Here is a 24,089-nt window from a genome sequence, read left to right on the forward strand (position 1 = left end):
AAATAAGAGTAGAAATTTGTAATAAAAAATAAAATTAAAATAAAAGTGGAAATTCATGGTAAAATTAGAGGCTGGGATAAGAGATTGGGATTTTTCACCAATAAGAATTCAATTGATTGTTATCCTGTTGGCGATAATTCAAGGACTGTGTACTTGATCTTATTTTTCTTTTGGGAGAAAAAAAAAGGGATTGTTATTTCGGGATCTTGGTGTGGTGATTCATGATAAAAGGAGAAGGATGGTGATCCATTCTAAAATTTGATACTTTGAGACGAACCTTCAAAACATGATTTGGAATTTTTATGTTCGATGATTTATGATTCTATACGGGGATATTATGTACATAAGAAGTGGAGATGCGAGGAATCTGGAGAAGTTTTTGAAAAAGAATGAAAGATAGCCAGAAGGTGAGAAAGACAGGAAAAAGAATTATGCAAAAAGAATTCTTGTGATGTTATTTTGAGCAAAGGTAGCCGTTTGTTATTGTTTGAATTAGCAAACTGGGTTTTGATTGAGTCTGGAAAAGTTGAGTGAGAGGTGAGTTGTGGTGATTTTGAAAAGGGTAAAATTGGAATTCTCAATAATTTGCAGGGTATGGGTATAATTGTTGGGGTATGGGGTAGAATTTTCCAAAGTCGTTGGTTAGTTGTGGGTAGAAACGGAGCTAGGAATTAAGTTTAGGGTGAACAAATTTTAAAATGTAATTAGGCGAGGAAAAAATACATAAATATTCATATGCACAACTTATAAGATAAATTAAGAAATTATAAAACATATGTGTGTGTGTGAAATTAATTAATATTGTCAAACAAATGTAAAAGGAACTTACATTTTCTTCCAATAAATTAATATTGATGCTTGTTTTATATTTTGCTTAGCCAAAAGGTTTTTATAGGGCATTTGTCATGATCTTTTGATTGACAAACAACATGGATTTCATTAAGTCGTTGTACAAAGGATTATCTCTCTCCCATTAAAATGATTGAATGTGTGAGTTCTTTTTTATTGTTTTCATTGTCAACATTTTTTCGTTGATTTAATCAAATCGTTGGTCCTAGCAAGTATGATATTAATCAATTTATTCCTTTTAAAGTTGTTTAATTTAGTTCTAGATTTATTGCATTTGCTAATTTTTGAGGATTAAACTTACATTTCTTTTTTCTAAAAGTTTCTAATTAGCTTTCAACATTTGGCTCTTTTTGTAGAAAAACTATCGAAACGCATTGAACGGTCCAACAAATATGAAGTACATTTTATGATTAGATAACTCACCCTATGATGTTAGATTTGTTAGACGGTTAGTAAATGATGTAACTTGCTCTTTAGCAAAGGCGATAAAATTTACGGCTAATCTCAATTATTTGTATTTCCCATTTGAGTTTTTAATGAAACTAGTTGTCAACCCGTGCTTCGCACGGGATGGATTGCTTTTGTTTTGGGATAATTTTGTTGGCAATCACATTTGTTAACGCTTAAAAGTGAACTGATTGCGAACATAGATATTACATGCTTATAAATATAAAAAGCCATGATTTATAGCATATTAAATCCTAGACAGGTCTATCTTAAATGAAACCAAAACAGAAGTTATACAAGATAGATTCTAAAGTAGTTGTGTTCGATGGATTAGAAAGTTAAATTTCCGAAACGATCCCATCGTCTTCAATTTCAAAAGTAACCACTACCTTTCGTTGTTTACATTAGAAATCTTTATCAAAATATTTATGAAAGCCTTACCAAGTTTTGATTCATGAAAAGAGCATATATTTTGTTCATGAGACAAGGAAAACATCATAATAATTAAGATGAAATTAATTGGAATCAATAAGGGAACCAATAATGTGAAAATTACGATTAAATATTAGATGCCGCAAAAAAAAAAAAAACTGTGAGGTTCTCTAGCCTAGCAAAAACATTGATTACATATCGTGATTTAAATGAGCAAAATTGAATTATGAATGAACAAAAGAGATATTTCTGTTGGAAATTAAAATAAAGATATATTAGATGCTTACATATTTATGAGATAATAGAAATATCTCATTTTGGTTACATCAAATACATACATCATTTTACATTTTGAGGTATTTTAACAACCCGTTCCTTGAGCTAACCTGGTAATACATCATTTTACATTTTGTAAATTAACAACCCGTGCCTTGCAAATTTTAATTTGTCTAGTCTATTTTCAACAATCCACCTGCATTTGATAGAAAACAGTTATATATCTAGCTTGGTAAAATACATGGTTCTTTTGCAGAATTTTTAGCCAAAGTCCATGACATTATATTGATGACACATTTTTGGAGTAACTTTCTACAAAAAATATAGGCTTTGTATTACCAGCTTTATTTTGGAACTAAAAGCTATTTTAAAATTGAAACTAATAAAAGAACTTTAAAAATAAAGCTAAAGTTGTTCGGTAATTTTGGTTATGGTTTGCATTACAAAGACGATAGTAATTTTTCTTTATTATTTTCCACCAAGACATATGTAGTTTGTGAATTTTAAAAAGAATAAAAAGAAAACTATTTACCTTTCAAGTTGTTTCAATTCTTGATTGTGTATTGATTGGCAGAGATTGAAATCTCCTACTGCTAACTTCAGAATTTCTTTGCTTGCAAGATTGCAACATCTGTTTCATAAAAACATTAAAAAAATTGACCACAAAAGAGGAATGAAAATAATGGCACACTTGTATGATGTTTTCAAAGTCCTTGTTTCGTTTGCATTGCAATGCTCCACTGACCTATTATAATGTGCAAGAACATTGCAGTATTCAGGATAGATTGTAATATTGTCTACACTGATGCTAAAATCCGCAATATAAACATGTCATTGACGCCTATGGCCATATAGTGGCGCTATGGCGGACATCCCTTTACAAATTGTCTATGGCTGTTGAAAAAAAAAACCACATGCCATGGCCGCGATTTACACCTACTGATTGTATATATGTTATTATTATGAAAGATTGAGACAATAAACTACCTCGTTATCAACATAAATCTGAAGTTTATCAGCGTATAATTGGTAAGGGGAAGAATCTTGCTCCAAAAAATGTCTTGTCCAAGAACTTTGTTTAACCAAAATTGATTCATCAGGATGTATAATGTCTTGTGAAGCCTTATATAGCTCTAAAACAGCACTAACATCCTAAAGAATATATTTAGAGAAGTTAGAAACACTAAAACCTCAAAATAAGCTCAACTGTATAAAAGTTTAGAGTAAAACTTATCAACTCAACAATATAGCAGACAACTTAAGCATTATTACCTATTATATATTTAGAGAAGTTAGAACCACCAAAAGTATCCTCTATGAGCTGTACATAATCCAAAGAGTATCAAAATTATTGTTTCACCTGTAAAATGTAGAAATGAGGAAATTAGTTGCACTGCAGAAGGTAAGGACAACATAGAAAAGATCTTCCCCAACCAAAATTAAATAAACCTTTGAAGAATACCATATATAATGAAAGACAATCTATGATAAGATTTTGTTTCAAAGTAAATTTTAAATCACACCAAAGAGAGGAGTGAATCAACCAAATTTTAACTCACATGATTTCTCGACGATGGCTCCTAAAGCAGAACATAGTTAGTATTTATTGTAATCGACCAAATTTTCTGAAATATAAGTTTTTATCATAAAGTAATCACAACCAATTGATCCAAAATTACATTGGATAGTTCTTCATAAGTAATAATATTAGTTCAAGTAAAAAGAATTACTGCATCAATTAAAAAGAAGTAATAAAAATTACATACAACTTGATCGTAAGTTGCTGCTGCTTGTACTTTGATTATCAGATATTGTTGGAAGTTGCTCAAGATATTCAACTCCCAAGTCTTCTAACACCAAGACACTTAATCCCTCTGATTGATCTTGTTTCCCTGCTTTATTATTTACACCTTTGGATAACATCTTTCTTTGTTCACAGTGTCTCTCCTTGAGTGCAAGTTCATGTGAAAACCCCTCTGCAATCATATTGAATCTCTTGCAAAGATCCTTTGACCCTCTGAACAGAAAAATTGAGCACAACATTATTACCTCTCATTGAAAATGCAGCTTGATCGTAAGCCAAAGCAGCATCCTCAACACTATCAAATGTTCCAAGCCAAACCCTTCTTCATCTTCTTGTTGTGTCTCTGATCTCTGCTGCATATTTTCCCCTAGGTCTTTTTCTCACACCTATATATGAAGACTTTTGATTCATCTAATTATTATTCTGCAACACTTCCTTTGCTTCAGATGATGATGACTTCAACATCAATTGTTTTGGCTCATTTTCGGTAATTGTCGTCTGCGAACTCGATGAGAAATCAATCATATCAAAGGAAAGAAAACCACACAAACAATATTGCATATTTAGCAATGTAATCAAACAGCTAACCATCTGAATTTTTGACAATGAAGCAAGAAACAATAATCAGATCAAGTACTTCAAATTATAAAGTAATAAAACAACAATTGGATCAAGTACTTCAAATTATAAAGTCAAATATTCTTATTTACACTCACAAAACTCATTTTTATTGTCAAATAATTATTATGAAACATAAAAGTCGTTGTGCAAGTATTTTGGATTTAGCTTTGCAGATAAATAAAGTAAATTGTTGAAAGAAAGCTTACAAATACTTTATTATGCTATGTACGTCGGAAGCTGATCATATGGTGATTAATCGGCTTGCAGCAATTCAGAATCAATTATCATACCTGATTCATTTTATTCCTTACTCCAGTTTTGAACTCCATCAAGGCTCTTGTATCAGTGTTCACATTTCTCCTGATATGTAATCATCATCTGCAGAAAAATTAGAGAGGTAACCTAAGCAGGTTGCAATAGAACTGAAGCATCAATGAAGATGAAGTCTTACACTATTTGCAAAGCTTGCATAGCCTCTTCACTTAGGCTTGGAGCATTTGTGTCATTAAGAATCCTTACAGATTCCACTGAATCTGAAGAAGTTAAAATCTCTGGTGTATGCAGCAAGAAGTGTGAGGTCTAAATCTTTCAAGGATGTGCAGCCTTATGAGGGAATGCTCCTACACGTGATGAATCCTTCTAATTTCTCGAAAAAGATTGCAATTATTCAAATAAAATTTCCTCAAAGAATTTCTGCTATGTATGCAGGTAGAAATTTTAATTTATGAAAGAGGTCCAACTCTTTCACCTTGGCCAACAAAGAAACACATATTTCAAGAAAATCATCTGACATTGTGACTGAAATCAAGTCTAAAAATTATTTGTCCTTCGGAGATTTCTACTTGCAGTGAATATGAATGAATCCTTACTTGCTTGGTTGCAGGAAAATCTTTTTTCTCAATAGCCTCCAAATCTTTGATGTCTTTGTATTTTACTTGGAGTCTTTCTCCATTTTTCTGCACAGGATTAAGCTCCCTCATTAAGCACTCTAAATGTCACCATGAGACTAAGACAGGTAGAATCCACTCATACAAGAACTTAACACCAAAAACTTTACCTTAAATATTTCTTTACTATTAGTACCTATGGTTTCCTTTGTCGCTTTTACAGCAGGCATACACATTGTGTTCTTCAATATTAAAAAAAAAAAAACAGAATTAGCTAAAATTTTCAATTGCCAATGCAGATATAGAGTTATCATAAACACATACATGCTTCCCTATATAATTCTTCTTAGGTTATAGTATTTTCACATTTTTAGCTGTAATTACCTTGCTAGCAATGAGTTTCTGTAAGGTTTCAGTTCCATTCTCTTTCATATATCTCTCTGCATGCAGTAAAAAGTTATCTTTCTCAGCAAAACAATCTCTCCAGTAGCTATTTAACCTCCATGTGACTATTTGTGGTTTCATGGAGCGAATAAGGTAGTTATAAACATAAGAAGTTCGTCCAAAATCCGGTATGATGAGCCATAAGATGGTCATTAGCTTAATGTACGGCCAGAGCTGAAACCTGATGTCAGACATGGTAATGAAGTAGTTAAAAACTACCTTAATATTGGTTTTAAAATAACACAAAAAAGGTGCAATTTGCAACATTTCTTTTCTTATGGGGAAAAAGACATCCCAGAAGGAATTTCATGCCCTAATAATCTCAATTAAAAATTTGGCACATTAAAAGTGCATTGATTAATCTCAAGTTCAAATCAGGTACTCATTCTTGGTGAAAAAAATGAACTTGGTCATTCTTAATTTCTTAATACATATTTGAATTGCCGATGAATTTGGGAGAATCTAGTTACGTCATTGTAATTTTGGCAAAAGCTAAATTATCAAGATTCAACAAAACCAGTGTCCGTGATTTCACCAAATTCACGGTGTCCGTGGTAATACCAAGGTTCTTTCCATATTTGAGGGAAGACAAAAAAACTACCATAGAAGAAGGTTCATAAAAGCATATTCAAAGAGGTAAATTAAGGAAAGAAGTATCCAATATGAGATCAATTCCTTAGTTTTTGCACAAGAGTCGGTCTCTATTGCTTGTATGGAAGCACACCTGTCCAAAAAAGGGTAGTCACAAACTACTATGTTGTATTAGGTGTTTTCAAGGTGTTTTTCTTTTCACTCAATGTATCCATAAAAGCATATCAGTGGTGAGTGAATGAAGAATACATTTTAGAATAAATAAAACAGAAGTAAAGTGAGGGCTGTGGACACATATCATAGTGTTCGAAAGATTTAGATGGCAAATATATGTAGATTAAATCAAAACAGTATCAAATACACAACTTGAGAAAATAACAACAGCTAAAAAAGGATAATAAGAATGTTACCTCCATCTCAAGGTGCCCTCTAGAATCCTTAGCGGACAGGGAAATATGGTTTCTTACTTTGCTCACAATGAGATCCACATTCTTCAGGGTCTCACATTTTCTCTCAAAGCATTGTTTTATCCTAAGAAATAGAGTATCGTCTTTCATAAGCACTTGAAGATCATTAAGGAATCCAATGAGCTCTAGAGATTTGTTCTCTAAGCTGCCATTCTTTCCAGCTAACTCATCCATGTATGAATTTAACTTAAAAACTGAGCGAAGATATCTCCTGTTTGGCAATTTTATTTGCATCTTCCAGGGTAGAAATATCATCTTGCGCCTTCAACAATGCATCTTCCAGTGATTTTATAGTTTCAGAGGAACCTACCAACTTGCTAGCATTATTTGCTGCTTCATCTTGAAGCTTCTTCAATCCAGCTTCCAATTCAGTCTTGACAACTTGATCAGCATTATTTTTTTGGGTCAATAAATTTACCTTACTTTCAACCTGAGATAGTTCAAATTCTAAATCCTTTATGGTACTGCTGGCCTCTGATAGTTTTCTTGTCTGCCTGTCTGCTGCATCTCTAATTCGCTCTAACTCTGTCTCTGCAGCAACTCTAGATACTTGAGCCTGCTCTTTCTCCTCGGAAAGAACAGAAATATCTTTTTTCCAATATCTCAGTGGAAGTCTGCTGCAGTTCAACTTTCACTGTTGAGGCTGCACAATAGAAATGTAAAATTTTCAACCAAGTAGCAAAGAGAACAGTCAGAATCAAATCACAATTCAAAATCAGTAGTGATAGAGATTCATAACAACGAATTTAATACCATATGATGTTCTTTGAATTTATCAACAATTATTTGAGGATCCACTCTTGTCTGTGTATAAGCATCAATCTTGTACAGCTCCTACAAAAAAAAAAAAAACATTTTCATTAACAAAAAATGAATCTTTCTACTTCTTTTCAAATGCATCATTATCTTGTCTGTGGCTGTGTCTGCAGAGTTAGTAGTTAGTATAGTTAGCTCTACTTCTTTTCAAATGCATCATTATCTGCCAATACTTGCGAAGTTAATGGATAAATTTTCATCTACTTTAGATTGAAGACTATGGTGAATACATACAAATGAAAGTAAACCAAGGTATGAAATTCTACACATTTTTTTTAATTATTAATAACCCTTGAGATTACAAAGTCAGCTTTGGAACCCAATTTCACACAAGCCATTTAGGAGAAAACTTGGACTCAAATTTCAGTCTTGTATCCAACAGTGTACCTTCTTTCAATTTCAATTCCCCAAAAGACTCAACCTTTAGAAAAAATTCCAGAAACCGACAAAAAAAAAACCCAAATCCACAATCAAATTCAATTCAACAAAACCACTTTCAAAACCCTAGAACCACTCCATTCAATTCAATTCTAAAACACAAACAAAAACGACCCACGTGCAAAAACCACCTCAAAATCAAAATAAAACCCTAAAAAACACAAATTTTCTTATCAATGTATCTAATCAACAGCATAAAATTTTAAAATAACCATCGATTAAAAAAAATCCAGGAAAAACAACTATAAAACCGAAACAAAATAACTGAGATCATCATCCAGAAAGATTCAAGGAGCGTGAATATACCTGAGATTAGGAGGTTGTTGATCTGGAAAGGCAGAAGAAGAAGCGGAAGAAGAAGATAGAGGATCCATAGAAGACATCTCAAGAACAACACGATTGTTAGCCAAAACGGGACAATTTTTTCGGCCGACCGAAGGACGAAAACAAAAACGACATGCATGGCTTTAGATTGGAAATTACCTTCGTCATCTGGCCGTCTCTCTCTTAATCATCCTCACCGGCGCCGCCGTGTTCCGCAGTCGTGACGGAGAAGAATGGATTCTCGGGAGAGATTGAGACTGAGATTGATTTTCTGGTCAATGAGAGATGGCGGTTGCCGGTTGTTGTCGCCGTTCCGATGGGTGGTCATCGGAGAGAGTTGCAGAGAAAAAGGAGAGAAACCATGGGATAAGGAGAGAAACGATGGGATAGAGAGAGAAGTTTTGAACTGATTTTTTTTCATACCACTCCATATCTACTTATATATATAAGAAAGGAAATGTCCATTGAATTTACCAATTTGCCCCTATGAGGGGCATTTTGGTAATTCAATTATTGGAGGTTTTTTTTTAAGGTTTGACCTATGAATTTTCATTTTTGCCCCTAACCAATTTTTTTTAATTATTTTCTTATATATAAGAAAGGAAATGTCCATTGAATTTACCAATTTGCCCCTATGAGGGGCATTTTGGTAATTCAATTATTGGAGGGTTTTTTTTAATAACATTTAATTATTTTCCAATTTTTATATTTTTAACTATTTTTTCAATTTTTCCTCCCAAATTCAATTGCTTCTACATTGCCGTTGTGGGAGATTAAGGTATCGTTTGACCCGACTTTTTTTCAAACTTCTCTACATTTTTAAGGAGAAGTTAGGCCGAATACAATATCAATTAAGTACTTACTAAAAAAAGTACTTTTTTTGAACGCATAAAATTGAATGGAATGAGCTTTGACCAAAAGCTGTTGAATGTTACTTTAAAAAACTACTTCTCGACAATTTATTTCACAAGCACCTCTTTTCAACTCACGCCGGAAACTTTTTCTTTATTTTTCAATATTATATTTCAATATGTTTTTTTCTTCCATTTAACTTTATTTTTTTTTAACCGTTCCATTAATTTTTTAAGGAGATTCCATTTAATTTTATTACTTTTTTTCAAAGGAATTTTATTATCTTTTTATCACTTATATATTTAATTTCAATATCGTTTAATCATCACAATGTCACAAATATTTTTATTCACGCTGTCATTTAATGATCCCAAATATTTTTATCTCCTTTCTTCAACCTCGCGAATATATACACACATTAACGTTTAGAGTAATATTTTATGTCCGTCTGTCTGTTTTTTTGTTACGCTAATGCATATAATTTTTTTAGTGTTGCTTGGTTAAGTGCTACCTCACCAATTTTTTTAAATATTTTCCAATTTTTATATTTTTAAAAACTTTTAACTATTTTACAATTTTTTTATTTTTAACTATTTAAAACTAAGTTGATGGTTCATGGTTTTTAAGGTTTATATTTTGACATATTACAATGATTCACAATTATCCGTCATTTTACCATCTATCCTTTCAATGTAATCTTCCAGACTGAATATTACTAAGCATATGTGAAGAGACTGAATATTGCTCTGTTGATATTACTTTTTTGACGTCAAAGAGATTTTTTATTTTTTAACGGTCAAAATATTAATAACAAGTTCCTACACAAGACGCTAAAGAGTTTAATGTGTTTCTTTCGTTCATTTTGTGTCATATAAATATTGGTGTTAATCCCTTTTTGGTAACTCTATGACAGTAGCGCTCACTTTTATAATTTTAACTATTATGTAATTTATGATGTTTTCCTGCTCTTGATAAAGCTTTCATAAATATTTTGATAAAGTTTCTTAATTTTTGTGCAATATTCATTAATTTGTTCATTTTTCCTTCGGAACAATTTTTTTACAAAATACGTTACTGAACCCCATGCCTTAAACCATGCATCACAAATATTTGGATTATGCGAACTTCATTCTCAAATTTACTAAGAATGGTAATATTCCGTAATTTGAACATCTCTCCTTTAAAACAAGTTTTTAAAAGTGCGTATAATTCACATGAAAGGACTCGATACTAAATTGCAGTTAATATCTGCCTTTGCTGTAGATCATGTGAAATGATTTATATACGTTGAAACTGAAAGGCAAAATGATATAAATCAAGTAGAGAGGCATTCAACTATCTGTCTGATTCAGAAGTTTGTTCACCTGAAAGGAATGGATACTAAATTACAGTTACTATCTACCTTTGTTGTAGATCATGTGAAAGGATTTATATACGTGGTACTAAATTGCATTTAATATCTGCCTTTGCTAGGGGTGGCAAAAATACCCATGCCCACGGGTACCCGTGGGTAAAATCCGTCACGGGTATGGAGCGGGTAGCTAAACTGGTATCCACGGGTATAATAAACGGGTATTTGACTACCCATTATTATCTGGACACAGACACGGATTGGATTGTATCCATACCTATGGGTACCCATACCCGATAATAAATTAAGTAAATTACTAATATATCTTTATATATCATATCTTATTACTTAAAGTTGGTACCTTATTGAAGAAAATTTTACCCCCCACCTAAAAATCCTCAATAATAACCTATTTTTATTTTAAATTTTTTTAATTCATCTTATTAAGTTCATCGTTTCCACTTCATTCACATCATAAAACATATAGATTATATAAGAATCATGAATTTTCTATGAATTATGTATGATTTATGAAATTTTGAGTGGATTATGTATGGATGTTTAAAAGTTGAAGTTTTTTGGTAATTAAAAAAAGTTATTATTTGTACCAAAAAATAAATAAATTCAAAACTCCATGGGTACCCATGGATACCTCAATACCCACGGGTACCCGTATAGTGAGTACCCACGAGGATACGGGGCGGGCACGGGTATCATACTTATCCAACGGGGCGGGGATGGGTATCATATTATCCGTACCCATGGGTATCCATTGACATCCCTAGCCTTTGCTGTAGATAATGTGAAAAGATTTATATACGTTGAAGCTAAAAACACAAAATGATATAAATTAGGTAGAGAGGCTTTCAGCTATCTATCTGATGCAGAAGTTTGTTCGCCTGAAAGAACTAGATACTAAATTGCAGTTAATATCTGTCTTTGCTGTAGATCATGTGAAATGATTTATATATGTTGAAGCTGAAAGTCAAAATGATATAAATCAGGCAGCTTTGGTAATAGGGTTTTCATTGGTTTATAGATAGATATCAATTATTACTGGAAAAGTGTTTCTACAGCTGACAAAATATGTTTTCATTTGTTACTTGTGATCAAACCATTTTAAAGATTTAATTTTGTAATCCGTAATGTAAGAGTACTCTAAATATTGTATTATGGTTTATAATTATCTGTCATTTCACAATCTATCCTTCCAATATAATATTTTGTCAAATACGTTACTGAACCCCCGTGCGAAGCACGGGTTTGTAACTAGTATATAGGGAAAAAGCATGAATTACTAATTTACCAAAATACCCCCACAAGGGTAAAATGGTAAAAAAAACAGACAATGATTTTTATATTTAGTTTAGTAGATGCATTGAATTTTTATCCTTAAATAAATAAAAAAAATTGGATGTCCAGATAAAAAGAAACACAGCACGTTGGACCTTCCACGTGTAATGTAACTGTAGCTGTACCTACACGTTCGTTCATTCACTAGTATTTCCACCCGTGCAACGCACGGGCAAACTTCTTTTTTGTGGAGTTAGCAACTTATTACTATGAACGTACCACTAAAATACAAACATATAATTTAGTTATTAGACAAATGGGATTATGTTGTCATCATAAAATTAAAGACGTCATCGTTTGACATATAGTTCAATTTAATACAAAGTAATTAAATATCACTGACCAATAATAATTAATGACTACTTATGTTATAAAGCCACAAAAAAGTAGTCAATACTTTGAAGAACAATTAATCCAAAAAACATAATCCTTATAAATTAAACTATGAGATATTGCAAGTGGACTTAAATGGGTGTGGTTCCTAATGAATGATAGATGATAACATTGCAAGTGATATTGCACAAACTGTTTGATTTTACAACTTATTAAAACGATGGTGAGTTTTATAACACAAAATCCGGCTATTTAGATACCGTGTTGATTTGCATCTTTCAGTCATGAAATTGAAAAGAAACCGTGCATTAGGAAAGTTCATGTTCAAATAATCATTACAAAGCAGAAATAGAAGAAAAATACAAAAATTACAGAGGAAAGGTAGTTGACATTGCCTCAAAATATAAACCGACAAAGTAAGAAAGGAAATATGAGATGCGTTCAAAAATGAGTCCTGCAAAATTCGATTATAATAATGATACTTGCAAGAGATATGAACTATTAATATCCAAAGGAAAGGCTCTAGTTAAAGCGTATACATAGGTTCATGAGAAACGAACATTTGGTCTTTATATATAGATGTTGATATGGAAGCTAAAACGATATTCAGAGGTTTACTTTCTTTTAAATTACTTATAAGTATTAAATTTGATAGCTATATCAGGTACACATTTTATTGGTTTGATTTTCACAGTTATTTTGCCTCAAAATTTGCAAGTGACATTTGATTTGAGGATAAAGAGGTAGCTTCAGTTGAACCCTTTACCAGTATAAATCGCGGAGCCTCCACACAAATAACCCCACATGTATGCACCGTATGACTTGAGAAGAAAGGCACGTCTCGAATAAATGTGTATCTAGTAGTTGCAATGGTATGTTTTCAATCCAGAGTCTCCAATCCTAAAGCCGTGAAACAATTCAAATAGGTAAAACTATATAACAATTATACTTAAATGTCCAAAAAGGTTGAGAGAGTGTTATGGGTTGTAAAACCCCTTTCCCACTAATTATCTCCAATGTTATTATGTCATGGTATTTACCTCGAGTATAAAACAAAGTTACCTTATGGTCTATATATTGAATAAAAATATTTATCTCTTAGACAAAGCTTCAAAATCTGCAAAAATGGAAAAGAAGAATCAGACAATAAAAGGCAATGTCAATTTCGGCCATAAGGTAACTTGAAGGCAACACTAAAATCCTTCATGGACAATTTCTTTAGTGGTATATCTGCTAGTTTCTAATAAAAGAGATACAAAAGATGATCTTCAACAATCAACAATACAAAACGAATGTCCTTCGAAGAATCATATTAAGAGAGAAGATGACATCATTTACTGAATTGGATACCATAACTCTAACAAATAGGGACTGAGACCAACAACTTAAACTAAAAACAGCAGATCATGTCAGATTAAGAAAATAAATAGTGACTATCAACAAAGAAAACTACTTTGACATTACACCATACTTCCAGAATATGTAATGAGTGGGTCAAAAAACTAACTAACTATTAATGATAATAAGGGCCGTTCTTAGAAATGTTAAGTGTCAATACTTTTTAAACTATCTAATAAATAGTATCGTAATGTGTCAATACTTCCAATCAAAAGTAAAAAAAAAAACATGTATCTCCATATGTTGACACACTACTGACTAATAGTATGAACACTATTAAGTTGTGATTAGTGTTAATGCAGATAATCTAATTATTGATAGTTGCAAATGAATATAATCATAGTCCGGCAAAAATTATATCATTTAGCTGACTATACTAAATGAAAATAGATCAGATCCACAAATATGGTTAGAAAATAGGATTATTGTTAAACTGAAAAAGAAGCTTATCAAATGAAGTCCTCTCTTGCAAAAAAGAAAAGCCCAAATGAAAAATAGTAAAGTCTCATTTTATCTTAAGCTTGCCGCACAGTATCATATTAGACCCTATAGTAAAGAGAGACAAATAAAATTATTCAACATGTGGATATACTCAATCACTCATGATTATCAATTGACATGTCTTGTTCATCACTATTAATTAATAACCAAGGGCATTGCAGACATACTCGTTTTAAAGCACATCAAAGAAAATCCAAAATTATAATAAGATAATTACTAAAAAGTTAAAGTCAGTGTGACCATCAAGTAACTAATTCACATCACCAAACATCAAGCAGTACTTCAATCTAATGTAGATTTTAATTATATTCCTCTAAAGATAAAATTCTTTTCATTTCTAATTTACGGTTAACTGAACATTTCTTATATACTTCATTTAATTAAAGAAACAAAAAGTAGATACAATTATGTCATCGTCATGTTAGCAATCATCAATGATTCAACTTGAAAATTGTGTGCCTTAAACAACCTTAAATTTTATTGATAAATTGATGCACTAAATTTCAGCATCAACTACATAAACGATAGTTGCCATTATTAATAGAGATGAATCAATAGAGATGAATCAATCATATAAGAGAGTAAATAAATTCTTATTTCAAGTAAAAAAAATAGACAAAAAGGTTACCAATGCGAAGAAAATTTAGAAAATGGCCTTCTACAAAATCTTTGATATAGCATCATGGATTAAGCATAAAACCAGCAAGGCAAATCACAAAAATCTAATGCCAAAAAATTGCACACCTTTGATCAACTACAATGAAAAAAAATGCAAAGAAATGAACCAAAAGACAAAGGAACCTAACCTGAAATTTGTATATTACTGAACCTCACATGCATAAGCTAGTAGTTTTCTAATAAATTGATCCTGCAACAAAGGCAGCACTTGTTATGAGTAAAAAACCTCCACATCATAAAACCATTTAATTAAACTTCAAATAAGTTGCATCAAAACTGAAAAGAATACAAAATATATTACCTTTCCATCACAACTGAAAAGAATTGAACCTGTAACAAAAATATATATAAATGAAGTGTTAGTTCATTGATAAGAAAATTAGAAATCCAAATAACTTAAAGCGAAACCTACATTAAACAATTTCAGAGAAAATAAACTTTTGGATAATTGATACTTCAATTGAAAAATTGATACAAAATATAATGGTAAAACATAAAAATTGAAACAAAATGAATGAAAGGAAAAACTTCATAAAAAATTCTCATAAATAAAAGAAAACAAAATGAAACTAACAACTCACAAATTTTCAAAAAACAAATCATGCAGCAAAAACTCATAGTGCTTATAAGAAGTTGATTATGTCCTTAGCACTTCACAAAAGATGCTAATAGGGTGAGAAAACTAATCCTTTACCAAAGAAAGAATTATCTAGTCTCAAATATAATTGACTTCATTGATCAAAAAAGAAATTGACAAATCTAGTCTAATAAATAATTGACCAAAAATTAGCAAATTACTTCTCAAAGTCTTGTATGTATTAAGCATGAAAGCTAATTGACTTAATTGTTGAGTTACTCTTTGTGTAGGACAGGATAAGAAAAATCAAAATGCAAATTCAGACACATTCAAGATAAATAAAGACAGAAGTAACCCTCAAAAAGAGACTTAAGTTTTCAAACAGGGTTCATATTTAATCTTGATCCTGTGCCTATTTGTTTGTGTTTAGAATTTACCTCTTCAGCACTCATCAACATACTTTGAACCATTATCAAACTTCTCTCCAATTTTTGAATTTAACTTTCATTTTCAAATCATCGTTCTTCACCTGCACTTGGTAACAACAAAAGGAATTATAAATGTCTCATTAAAATCAATCAATGTCCCATTAAAATCAATCAATGTTTCCCATTACCTCTTATAGATACCCTGAATTTATGCAAAAAAAAGGAAGGGATGTATTTTTCACCTTCATCCCTTTTGAATTTCTGAAAAAGCAATGGAAGGTGCTGCACACAAACCAAGAAATTAAAGGAAGTAGAGTGATAAACATCTCATAACTACGTGAGAAGGAAATGATTCAAACACATATGAAAACTTTATAACCAACAAAATTGTAACTTTTAAATAACCCTAAACACTATGTGAGTGCTCAATTTCACAATGAAAATAAAATAAAATAAAATGATATGCAAATTTTTTTGTTAATCTAAACACTAAAATAAGACAGATTCAACACCAATTTAAGACCAAATGACCAAAACAACAAAATTTGTATTTCATCAAAATTTGATAAAATCAACAAAATACTAATTATAACAATTTCATCAATTCACAATTTATAGCCTACAATAAAAAAGTTGCATTTCAAATTTATAGTGATTAAGGTTATTAATGAGTATATATTATCATCACGAAAGTAAAAGTATTGAGACTGAGAAAAAGAAGAAAAGAATCGATAAAACAAATTTAAAAAACATCACCTGAGTTATAGACCATCCATTCATTTGGAGTTGCCTCATTTTTTTCCTGTGGTATCGTTCTGGAAAAACAAACCAGAGAGATTGTAAGAGAATAGTTCTATACTCTGCAAAAACAAAACCGAAAATGGAATTGGAATTCTTACCTCCGCCGTTGTCGTGTGCTTCTTTGTAAAGTCAAATATGTTCTGACTCCGATTGATTTCGTATTCAGAGTTGCATTTGGCTTGTGATTGATATATGAATCCGAAACAGTTGAAATCAAGGGGGATAGTGATTTCTTAAAGCTACAAAGAATAAAGGAATAAATAGTGGGTTTTGTAGAGGATGAGGAGAGAAAGATGATGGTGGTTTTATTTTTATGTGATGCAGCCGGAGTTGATCAAAATGGTGGTTTTATTTTTATGGTGGCTTGAATTTTTATAATCCTAATATCATTTACTGAATTGGATACCATAACTCTAACAAATAGGGACTGAGACCAACAACTTAAACTAAAAACAGCAGATCATGTCAGATTAAGAAAATAAATAGTGACTATCAACAAAGAAAACTACTTTGACATTACACCATACTTCCAGAATATGTAATGAGTGGGTCAAAAAACTAACTAACTATTAATGATAATAAGGGCCGTTCTTAGAAATGTTAAGTGTCAATACTTTTTAAACTATCTAATAAATAGTATCGTAATGTGTCAATACTTCCAATCAAAAGTAAAAAAAAAAACATGTATCTCCATATGTTGACACACTACTGACTAATAGTATGAACACTATTAAGTTGTGATTAGTGTTAATGCAGATAATCTAATTATTGATAGTTGCAAATGAATATAATCATAGTCCGGCAAAAATTATATCATTTAGCTGACTATACTAAATGAAAATAGATCAGATCCACAAATATGGTTAGAAAATAGGATTATTGTTAAACTGAAAAAGAAGCTTATCAAATGAAGTCCTCTCTTGCAAAAAAGAAAAGCCCAAATGAAAAATAGTAAAGTCTCATTTTATCTTAAGCTTGCCGCACAGTATCATATTAGACCCTATAGTAAAGAGAGACAAATAAAATTATTCAACATGTGGATATACTCAATCACTCATGATTATCAATTGACATGTCTTGTTCATCACTATTAATTAATAACCAAGGGCATTGCAGACATACTCGTTTTAAAGCACATCAAAGAAAATCCAAAATTATAATAAGATAATTACTAAAAAGTTAAAGTCAGTGTGACCATCAAGTAACTAATTCACATCACCAAACATCAAGCAGTACTTCAATCTAATGTAGATTTTAATTATATTCCTCTAAAGATAAAATTCTTTTCATTTCTAATTTACGGTTAACTGAACATTTCTTATATACTTCATTTAATTAAAGAAACAAAAAGTAGATACAATTATGTCATCGTCATGTTAGCAATCATCAATGATTCAACTTGAAAATTGTGTGCCTTAAACAACCTTAAATTTTATTGATAAATTGATGCACTAAATTTCAGCATCAACTACATAAACGATAGTTGCCATTATTAATAGAGATGAATCAATAGAGATGAATCAATCATATAAGAGAGTAAATAAATTCTTATTTCAAGTAAAAAAAATAGACAAAAAGGTTACCAATGCGAAGAAAATTTAGAAAATGGCCTTCTACAAAATCTTTGATATAGCATCATGGATTAAGCATAAAACCAGCAAGGCAAATCACAAAAATCTAATGCCAAAAAATTGCACACCTTTGATCAACTACAATGAAAAAAAATGCAAAGAAATGAACCAAAAGACAAAGGAACCTAACCTGAAATTTGTATATTACTGAACCTCACATGCATAAGCTAGTAGTTTTCTAATAAATTGATCCTGCAACAAAGGCAGCACTTGTTATGAGTAAAAAACCTCCACATCATAAAACCATTTAATTAAACTTCAAATAAGTTGCATCAAAACTGAAAAGAATACAAAATATATTACCTTTCCATCACAACTGAAAAGAATTGAACCTGTAACAAAAATATATATAAATGAAGTGTTAGTTCATTGATAAGAAAATTAGAAATCCAAATAACTTAAAGCGAAACCTACATTAAACAATTTCAGAGAAAATAAACTTTTGGATAATTGATACTTCAATTGAAAAATTGATACAAAATATAATGGTAAAACATAAAAATTGAAACAAAATGAATGAAAGGAAAAACTTCATAAAAAATTCTCATAAATAAAAGAAAACAAAATGAAACTAACAACTCACAAATTTTCAAAAAACAAATCATGCAGCAAAAACTCATAGTGCTTATAAGAAGTTGATTATGTCCTTAGCACTTCACAAAAGATGCTAATAGGGTGAGAAAACTAATCCTTTACCAAAGAAAGAATTATCTAGTCTCAAATATAATTGACTTCATTGATCAAAAAAGAAATTGACAAATCTAGTCTAATAAATAATTGACCAAAAATTAGCAAATTACTTCTCAAAGTCTTGTATGTATTAAGCATGAAAGCTAATTGACTTAATTGTTGAGTTACTCTTTGTGTAGGACAGGATAAGAAAAATCAAAATGCAAATTCAGACACATTCAAGATAAATAAAGACAGAAGTAACCCTCAAAAAGAGACTTAAGTTTTCAAACAGGGTTCATATTTAATCTTGATCCTGTGCCTATTTGTTTGTGTTTAGAATTTACCTCTTCAGCACTCATCAACATACTTTGAACCATTATCAAACTTCTCTCCAATTTTTGAATTTAACTTTCATTTTCAAATCATCGTTCTTCACCTGCACTTGGTAACAACAAAAGGAATTATAAATGTCTCATTAAAATCAATCAATGTCCCATTAAAATCAATCAATGTTTCCCATTACCTCTTATAGATACCCTGAATTTATGCAAAAAAAAGGAAGGGATGTATTTTTCACCTTCATCCCTTTTGAATTTCTGAAAAAGCAATGGAAGGTGCTGCACACAAACCAAGAAATTAAAGGAAGTAGAGTGATAAACATCTCATAACTACGTGAGAAGGAAATGATTCAAACACATATGAAAACTTTATAACCAACAAAATTGTAACTTTTAAATAACCCTAAACACTATGTGAGTGCTCAATTTCACAATGAAAATAAAATAAAATAAAATGATATGCAAATTTTTTTGTTAATCTAAACACTAAAATAAGACAGATTCAACACCAATTTAAGACCAAATGACCAAAACAACAAAATTTGTATTTCATCAAAATTTGATAAAATCAACAAAATACTAATTATAACAATTTCATCAATTCACAATTTATAGCCTACAATAAAAAAGTTGCATTTCAAATTTATAGTGATTAAGGTTATTAATGAGTATATATTATCATCACGAAAGTAAAAGTATTGAGACTGAGAAAAAGAAGAAAAGAATCGATAAAACAAATTTAAAAAACATCACCTGAGTTATAGACCATCCATTCATTTGGAGTTGCCTCATTTTTTTCCTGTGGTATCGTTCTGGAAAAACAAACCAGAGAGATTGTAAGAGAATAGTTCTATACTCTGCAAAAACAAAACCGAAAATGGAATTGGAATTCTTACCTCCGCCGTTGTCGTGTGCTTCTTTGTAAAGTCAAATATGTTCTGACTCCGATTGATTTCGTATTCAGAGTTGCATTTGGCTTGTGATTGATATATGAATCCGAAACAGTTGAAATCAAGGGGGATAGTGATTTCTTAAAGCTACAAAGAATAAAGGAATAAATAGTGGGTTTTGTAGAGGATGAGGAGAGAAAGATGATGGTGGTTTTATTTTTATGTGATGCAGCCGGAGTTGATCGGAAATGAAGAAAGAAGATAGAGAGAAAAGGGTTTCATGGAGGGAGGGTGAAAGAAACCGAGTGAGTGTGAGGAAGAAAGAGAAAGTTATGTTGAGTGTGTGGTGAGATAGAAAGTGAGGAAAAAAAGGAAAGAAGTTTAGAGTGGATGAGAGATAAAGGATATAGAAAATAATGTTTGTTGGGATATGAGAAAAAGTAGGAGGGAAAGAATGATTTGAAAAATTTTGAAATTTGAATTTTGAATTGAAGAGGGAAAATGTGTGATAATGATATTTTATTGTTTGTATTATGTAAATGCTTAAAATGGCAAAAGTAAAATTATTTTTTAATGATGATGTGACATGTAGTGGCTTGAGGACGTGACACATTGGATTGGTGCAAATTTTTTTGCTATTTGTTGTTCCATGTTTGTATATTATTAAGATTCATACAATACAATCTGAATTATTATGAACACTTTGTTCGAATTTGTGTAATAAAGCAGATCGAAATCTCAATGGGTTTCGTTGTTACCTCGCTAATCTTCCTACTAATCGGAATCATCGCATGCCTTTCTACAAGAATTTGCTTCAACAAAGGACCTTCTGCTAATCTGTATGCTTGCTTATTCTTCAACCAAACTTCTTCATTGTATTGTTTTTTACTACTAATCTTATCCATTAACCTTTCTTATTTTCTTTATTTATTTCGATTCTTATGTTAAGATAATATCAATTCTATCTTATGTGGATGTTTAGATTGGATTATCTCATAATGGTTTTATTTTCATTTTTGTTTGAATTTATGTATTTCCATTTTTCCACTGCCAAAACTAAGGGGTCTGTTTAGATTGACTTATTTGAGCTTATCTACTTGCATAAGAACATGTTCATAATCTGTTTTCGGCTTATTTTCATAAGCTCTCGAGAATGTCTAATGAAAACAGGTTACATGATTACAATTTAATTTATCTTGAGTTATGGAAATAGCTTATTCATAAGCTCTTATATGATAAGTATGCTAAAATTTGCTTACAGACTTTAGTTACACTTCATGGAAGGAAATGATTCAATAGATCACATTATATTTAAGAATATCTTTGAGAGATTCAAAATAAGTGCATTCATTATCTGACATAACTGATAGATCGTGGGAAAATGTGAATTGGTTGCATCATGTTATTCAATTTTTGCAGAGTAAGTTTCTGGGTGCCAACTTTTCATGTTTGTTAAAAGGCTAATGAATGTCTGCTTTACTTCATTTAGATTTTATCGACATCTTTCTGGGCTGGCTGTGTTGTTTAGTACCTTATTTTGTTATGAATTGTTTATGAAAATGTCACCTTGTTGTGTCTCCGTTCTCCCTCTAACTCTAACGAGAAGCTTCCTATCTCTAAGTTCTGTTCTTTAATATCTTATTATTCTGTTGCAGATTTCACCTAACTTTGGTTCTTACATCAACACTATGCTGCTGGATGATGTAAGTCCATGTTTGATTTAACATTCTTAGTTTGGTTTGTCTAATGTTTGAATAGACATTGCAATACTGAAAAGTTTCACAACTAGGCTTACTTCCTTGGCAAGGTATTGGTCACTTGAAAAAGTAGTATAGTAAAACTCCTCACATGTGTAGCACTGACACTTCAGGTCGAAGATGTGTCTGAGTGTGTAACACTCGTACAAGTTACAACATTGGCAGTCTGACACATGTGGTTACATTCACTCACTTCCATTTTTATCATTACTAATGTCTATGTGTCATTTATCAGTGTCGTGTTTGATGTCCTTGTCTGGGTAAGCGCTTCATGGCTATTTACTCCCCAAGCTTAATCTATTCACTTCAGAATTGATTCCCTTGAAGTTGTTTGTTCTAATACTTGCTCTTTTACTGACCAAAACCATGATACTACTGCACAAGTCAAATATCATATCCTTTTTAGCAGCACTAAGTAAAAGTAATTGAATAGGCACAAATAAACAGTGAAAATGGAATTTGTTTAGATAGTCATGCCTGAGCAAGTAGGGAATTTTTCCACCACGGTTCACAAGTAGACAAAAGAATATGTCGGGAAACTTTATCTTGTTTTTTTTTAGAGGAGGAAACTTTATCTTGTTCTTGATGTGTAAATTAACTGTAGTGTGTGTGTTAATAAATGGAAATCTTCAAGCTGTGAGTGCCCTATGAATCAATAAGTGCTTTACATTAATATCTGTAAATTAACTAACCTGCCATCATTTTTATTAGCCGTCTGCACTGTTTTATATGAGAAAATTGTAAAGTTTAGGTACTTATTTATTTGAGTTCTAGTAAGGAACTTGTGATAAAATTGAACAAACACACGTGGAGTGGATTTTTTCTTCCTCGTCCCAAAGAGTATATGCTGTCAGACATTAAGTCCAGTACAATCAAGTCCCTTTCCAAATGCTTTGATTCAAGGGATGGAGAAAATGACTTTAGATGGAATGATACAAAGACATTGCTTAGTTGAATCACAGCATTTGGAAAGACATTACATTATTATGCTGCTGAGACTTTTTCAATTCGTAGCCTCTTGGTGAAAGCACAATGTAACGGGATTTTGTCACTTTTCAAGCATGCACTTGGTATTTTTTTTTTATACCATAATCTTGTCCAGTTTAATTACGGTAGGGAGAAAATTGGCCATTAGATGGTATGATACAAACACATTGCTCTGGGTGGAGGGGATATTTAAAAAATCTTATATATCCATAACACTCATTTTAACATCATAGTGATTTAGTTTCCAAATATGTCTGCCTTGTGTCGATAAACTTTTGTTCATTTTTTTATGTATGAGATGGTACATTTCCTTTTGTCCCGGTACTAGTTCTAGCTTGTGAATAGTCATGTCCTGTTTTGTCGCGCATAACCTTACTCTTTTCTTCTCCCTCATTAAGCTTACCTTGGTGTTTGATTTGTTTTATCAGGTGGGCGATTGTATATCTGGCACAGATGAACCCACTCATAGTTCCCATCTTGAGTGATGGCGAATAAAGTTCTGTGTAAACAAATGAAATTCAGTACGAGTACAAATCACCGATTGTCTGCTTGAGAGAATATGACTTGGCTCTCCTGAATACAATTTTTTCTATGGATAGATGTATTTATTGTTGGATAGTGGCGTTTCGTTTGAATTTTCTTACATTACTTATGTTATAATCGATGTATTTAAGCTTCATTCATTTCAGAAGTTGGTAAATAGTGGGAGTATGTGTTTAAGGGAAATAAGTTGATGAAAGGGGGTTATTTGGTTTTTGTACTACTCCCTCCGTCCCATATTACTTGACCTATTTAGAATATTTGCACTATTCATGTACCATGCTTTGATTCTATTTTTCTACTAATATATAAAAACAAAATATAGCATATAAGATGTTGTTAGATTCGTCTCGATTAATATTTTCAAAATATCAAATTTTCGTAATTTTTTCTGCTAGATTATTAAAGAAATTTAAGTTTAAAATTGTGCATTGTCATACGTGACAGAGTCAACTAGGTCAAGTAATATGGGACAGAGGGAGTATATAAGAAGAAAATAAGTTGGTAAATCTTGTTCTTATTTGTATAATTCTACAAAAAAGATTGAGCTAAGCTCTTCTCATTAGTATCACATGGAACATTTTGTTGTTGATGATGATGATGTTT

The 24,089-nt window shown here is 31.2% G+C and overlaps 2 protein-coding genes and 2 long non-coding RNA genes across 10 annotated transcripts; 1 reads left to right on the plus strand and 3 right to left on the minus strand.

Annotated features, from left to right (window-relative positions):
• Positions 1-1,952: 1,952 nt before the first annotated feature.
• On the minus strand, positions 1,953-7,648 carry LOC146925078 (HVA22-like protein c). 5 transcript variants are annotated; one of them, XM_085710051.1, is made up of 11 exons: positions 7,572-7,648; positions 6,762-7,461; positions 5,701-5,941; positions 5,487-5,558; positions 5,299-5,385; positions 4,881-5,049; positions 3,771-4,807; positions 3,277-3,364; positions 2,992-3,156; positions 2,537-2,635; positions 1,953-2,200 (listed from the first exon to the last, which is right to left on the minus strand). In XM_085710051.1, the coding sequence occupies exons 3-6, from the start codon at positions 5,911-5,913 to the stop codon at positions 4,972-4,974; spliced, it is 450 nt and encodes a 149-aa protein (XP_085566177.1). In that variant the 5' UTR covers positions 5,914-5,941; positions 6,762-7,461; positions 7,572-7,648; the 3' UTR covers positions 1,953-2,200; positions 2,537-2,635; positions 2,992-3,156; positions 3,277-3,364; positions 3,771-4,807; positions 4,881-4,971. The 5 variants fall into 5 exon arrangements, with proteins under 5 accessions (XP_085566177.1, XP_085566174.1, XP_085566175.1 ...); XM_085710048.1 differs by lacking the exons at positions 6,762-7,461; positions 7,572-7,648 and adding an exon at positions 6,362-6,551 and having other exon boundaries at positions 3,771-3,980; positions 4,054-4,807; XM_085710049.1 differs by lacking the exons at positions 6,762-7,461; positions 7,572-7,648 and adding an exon at positions 6,362-6,552 and having other exon boundaries at positions 3,771-4,789.
• Positions 7,649-11,995: 4,347 nt separating this feature from the next.
• On the plus strand, positions 11,996-24,075 carry LOC146925079 (V-type proton ATPase subunit e2-like). 2 transcript variants are annotated; one of them, XR_015010357.1, is made up of 5 exons: positions 11,996-12,095; positions 20,868-21,038; positions 21,855-21,902; positions 23,372-23,700; positions 23,962-24,075. XR_015010357.1 is itself a non-coding variant. In XM_085710052.1 (4 exons), exons 2-4 carry the CDS (start codon positions 20,941-20,943, stop codon positions 23,436-23,438), a joined length of 213 nt encoding a protein of 70 aa, XP_085566178.1. In that variant the 5' UTR covers positions 11,996-12,095; positions 20,868-20,940; the 3' UTR covers positions 23,439-23,706. The 2 variants fall into 2 exon arrangements, 1 of the variants encoding a protein (XP_085566178.1); XM_085710052.1 differs by lacking the exon at positions 23,962-24,075 and having other exon boundaries at positions 23,372-23,706.
• On the minus strand, positions 12,753-16,997 carry LOC146925080 (uncharacterized). The gene is made up of 8 exons (XR_015010358.1): positions 16,767-16,997; positions 16,624-16,682; positions 16,056-16,149; positions 15,877-15,968; positions 15,164-15,192; positions 14,991-15,052; positions 13,348-13,402; positions 12,753-13,185 (listed from the first exon to the last, which is right to left on the minus strand). It is a non-coding gene; the product is annotated as an uncharacterized LOC146925080 (long non-coding RNA).
• On the minus strand, positions 17,063-20,869 carry LOC146925081 (uncharacterized). Of its 2 annotated transcripts, XR_015010360.1 has the most exons (6): positions 20,206-20,869; positions 20,063-20,121; positions 19,495-19,588; positions 19,316-19,407; positions 18,603-18,631; positions 17,063-18,491 (listed from the first exon to the last, which is right to left on the minus strand). It is a non-coding gene; the product is annotated as an uncharacterized LOC146925081 (long non-coding RNA). The 2 variants fall into 2 exon arrangements; XR_015010359.1 differs by having other exon boundaries at positions 18,360-18,491; positions 19,495-20,121; positions 20,206-20,815.
• Positions 24,076-24,089: the final 14 nt, after the last annotated feature.

This window comes from Medicago sativa, chromosome 5 (genome assembly GCF_051527215.1).
Source record: "Medicago sativa cultivar Bolivia chromosome 5, Bolivia_mono, whole genome shotgun sequence".
Lineage (NCBI taxonomy): Eukaryota > Viridiplantae > Streptophyta > Magnoliopsida > Fabales > Fabaceae > Medicago > Medicago sativa.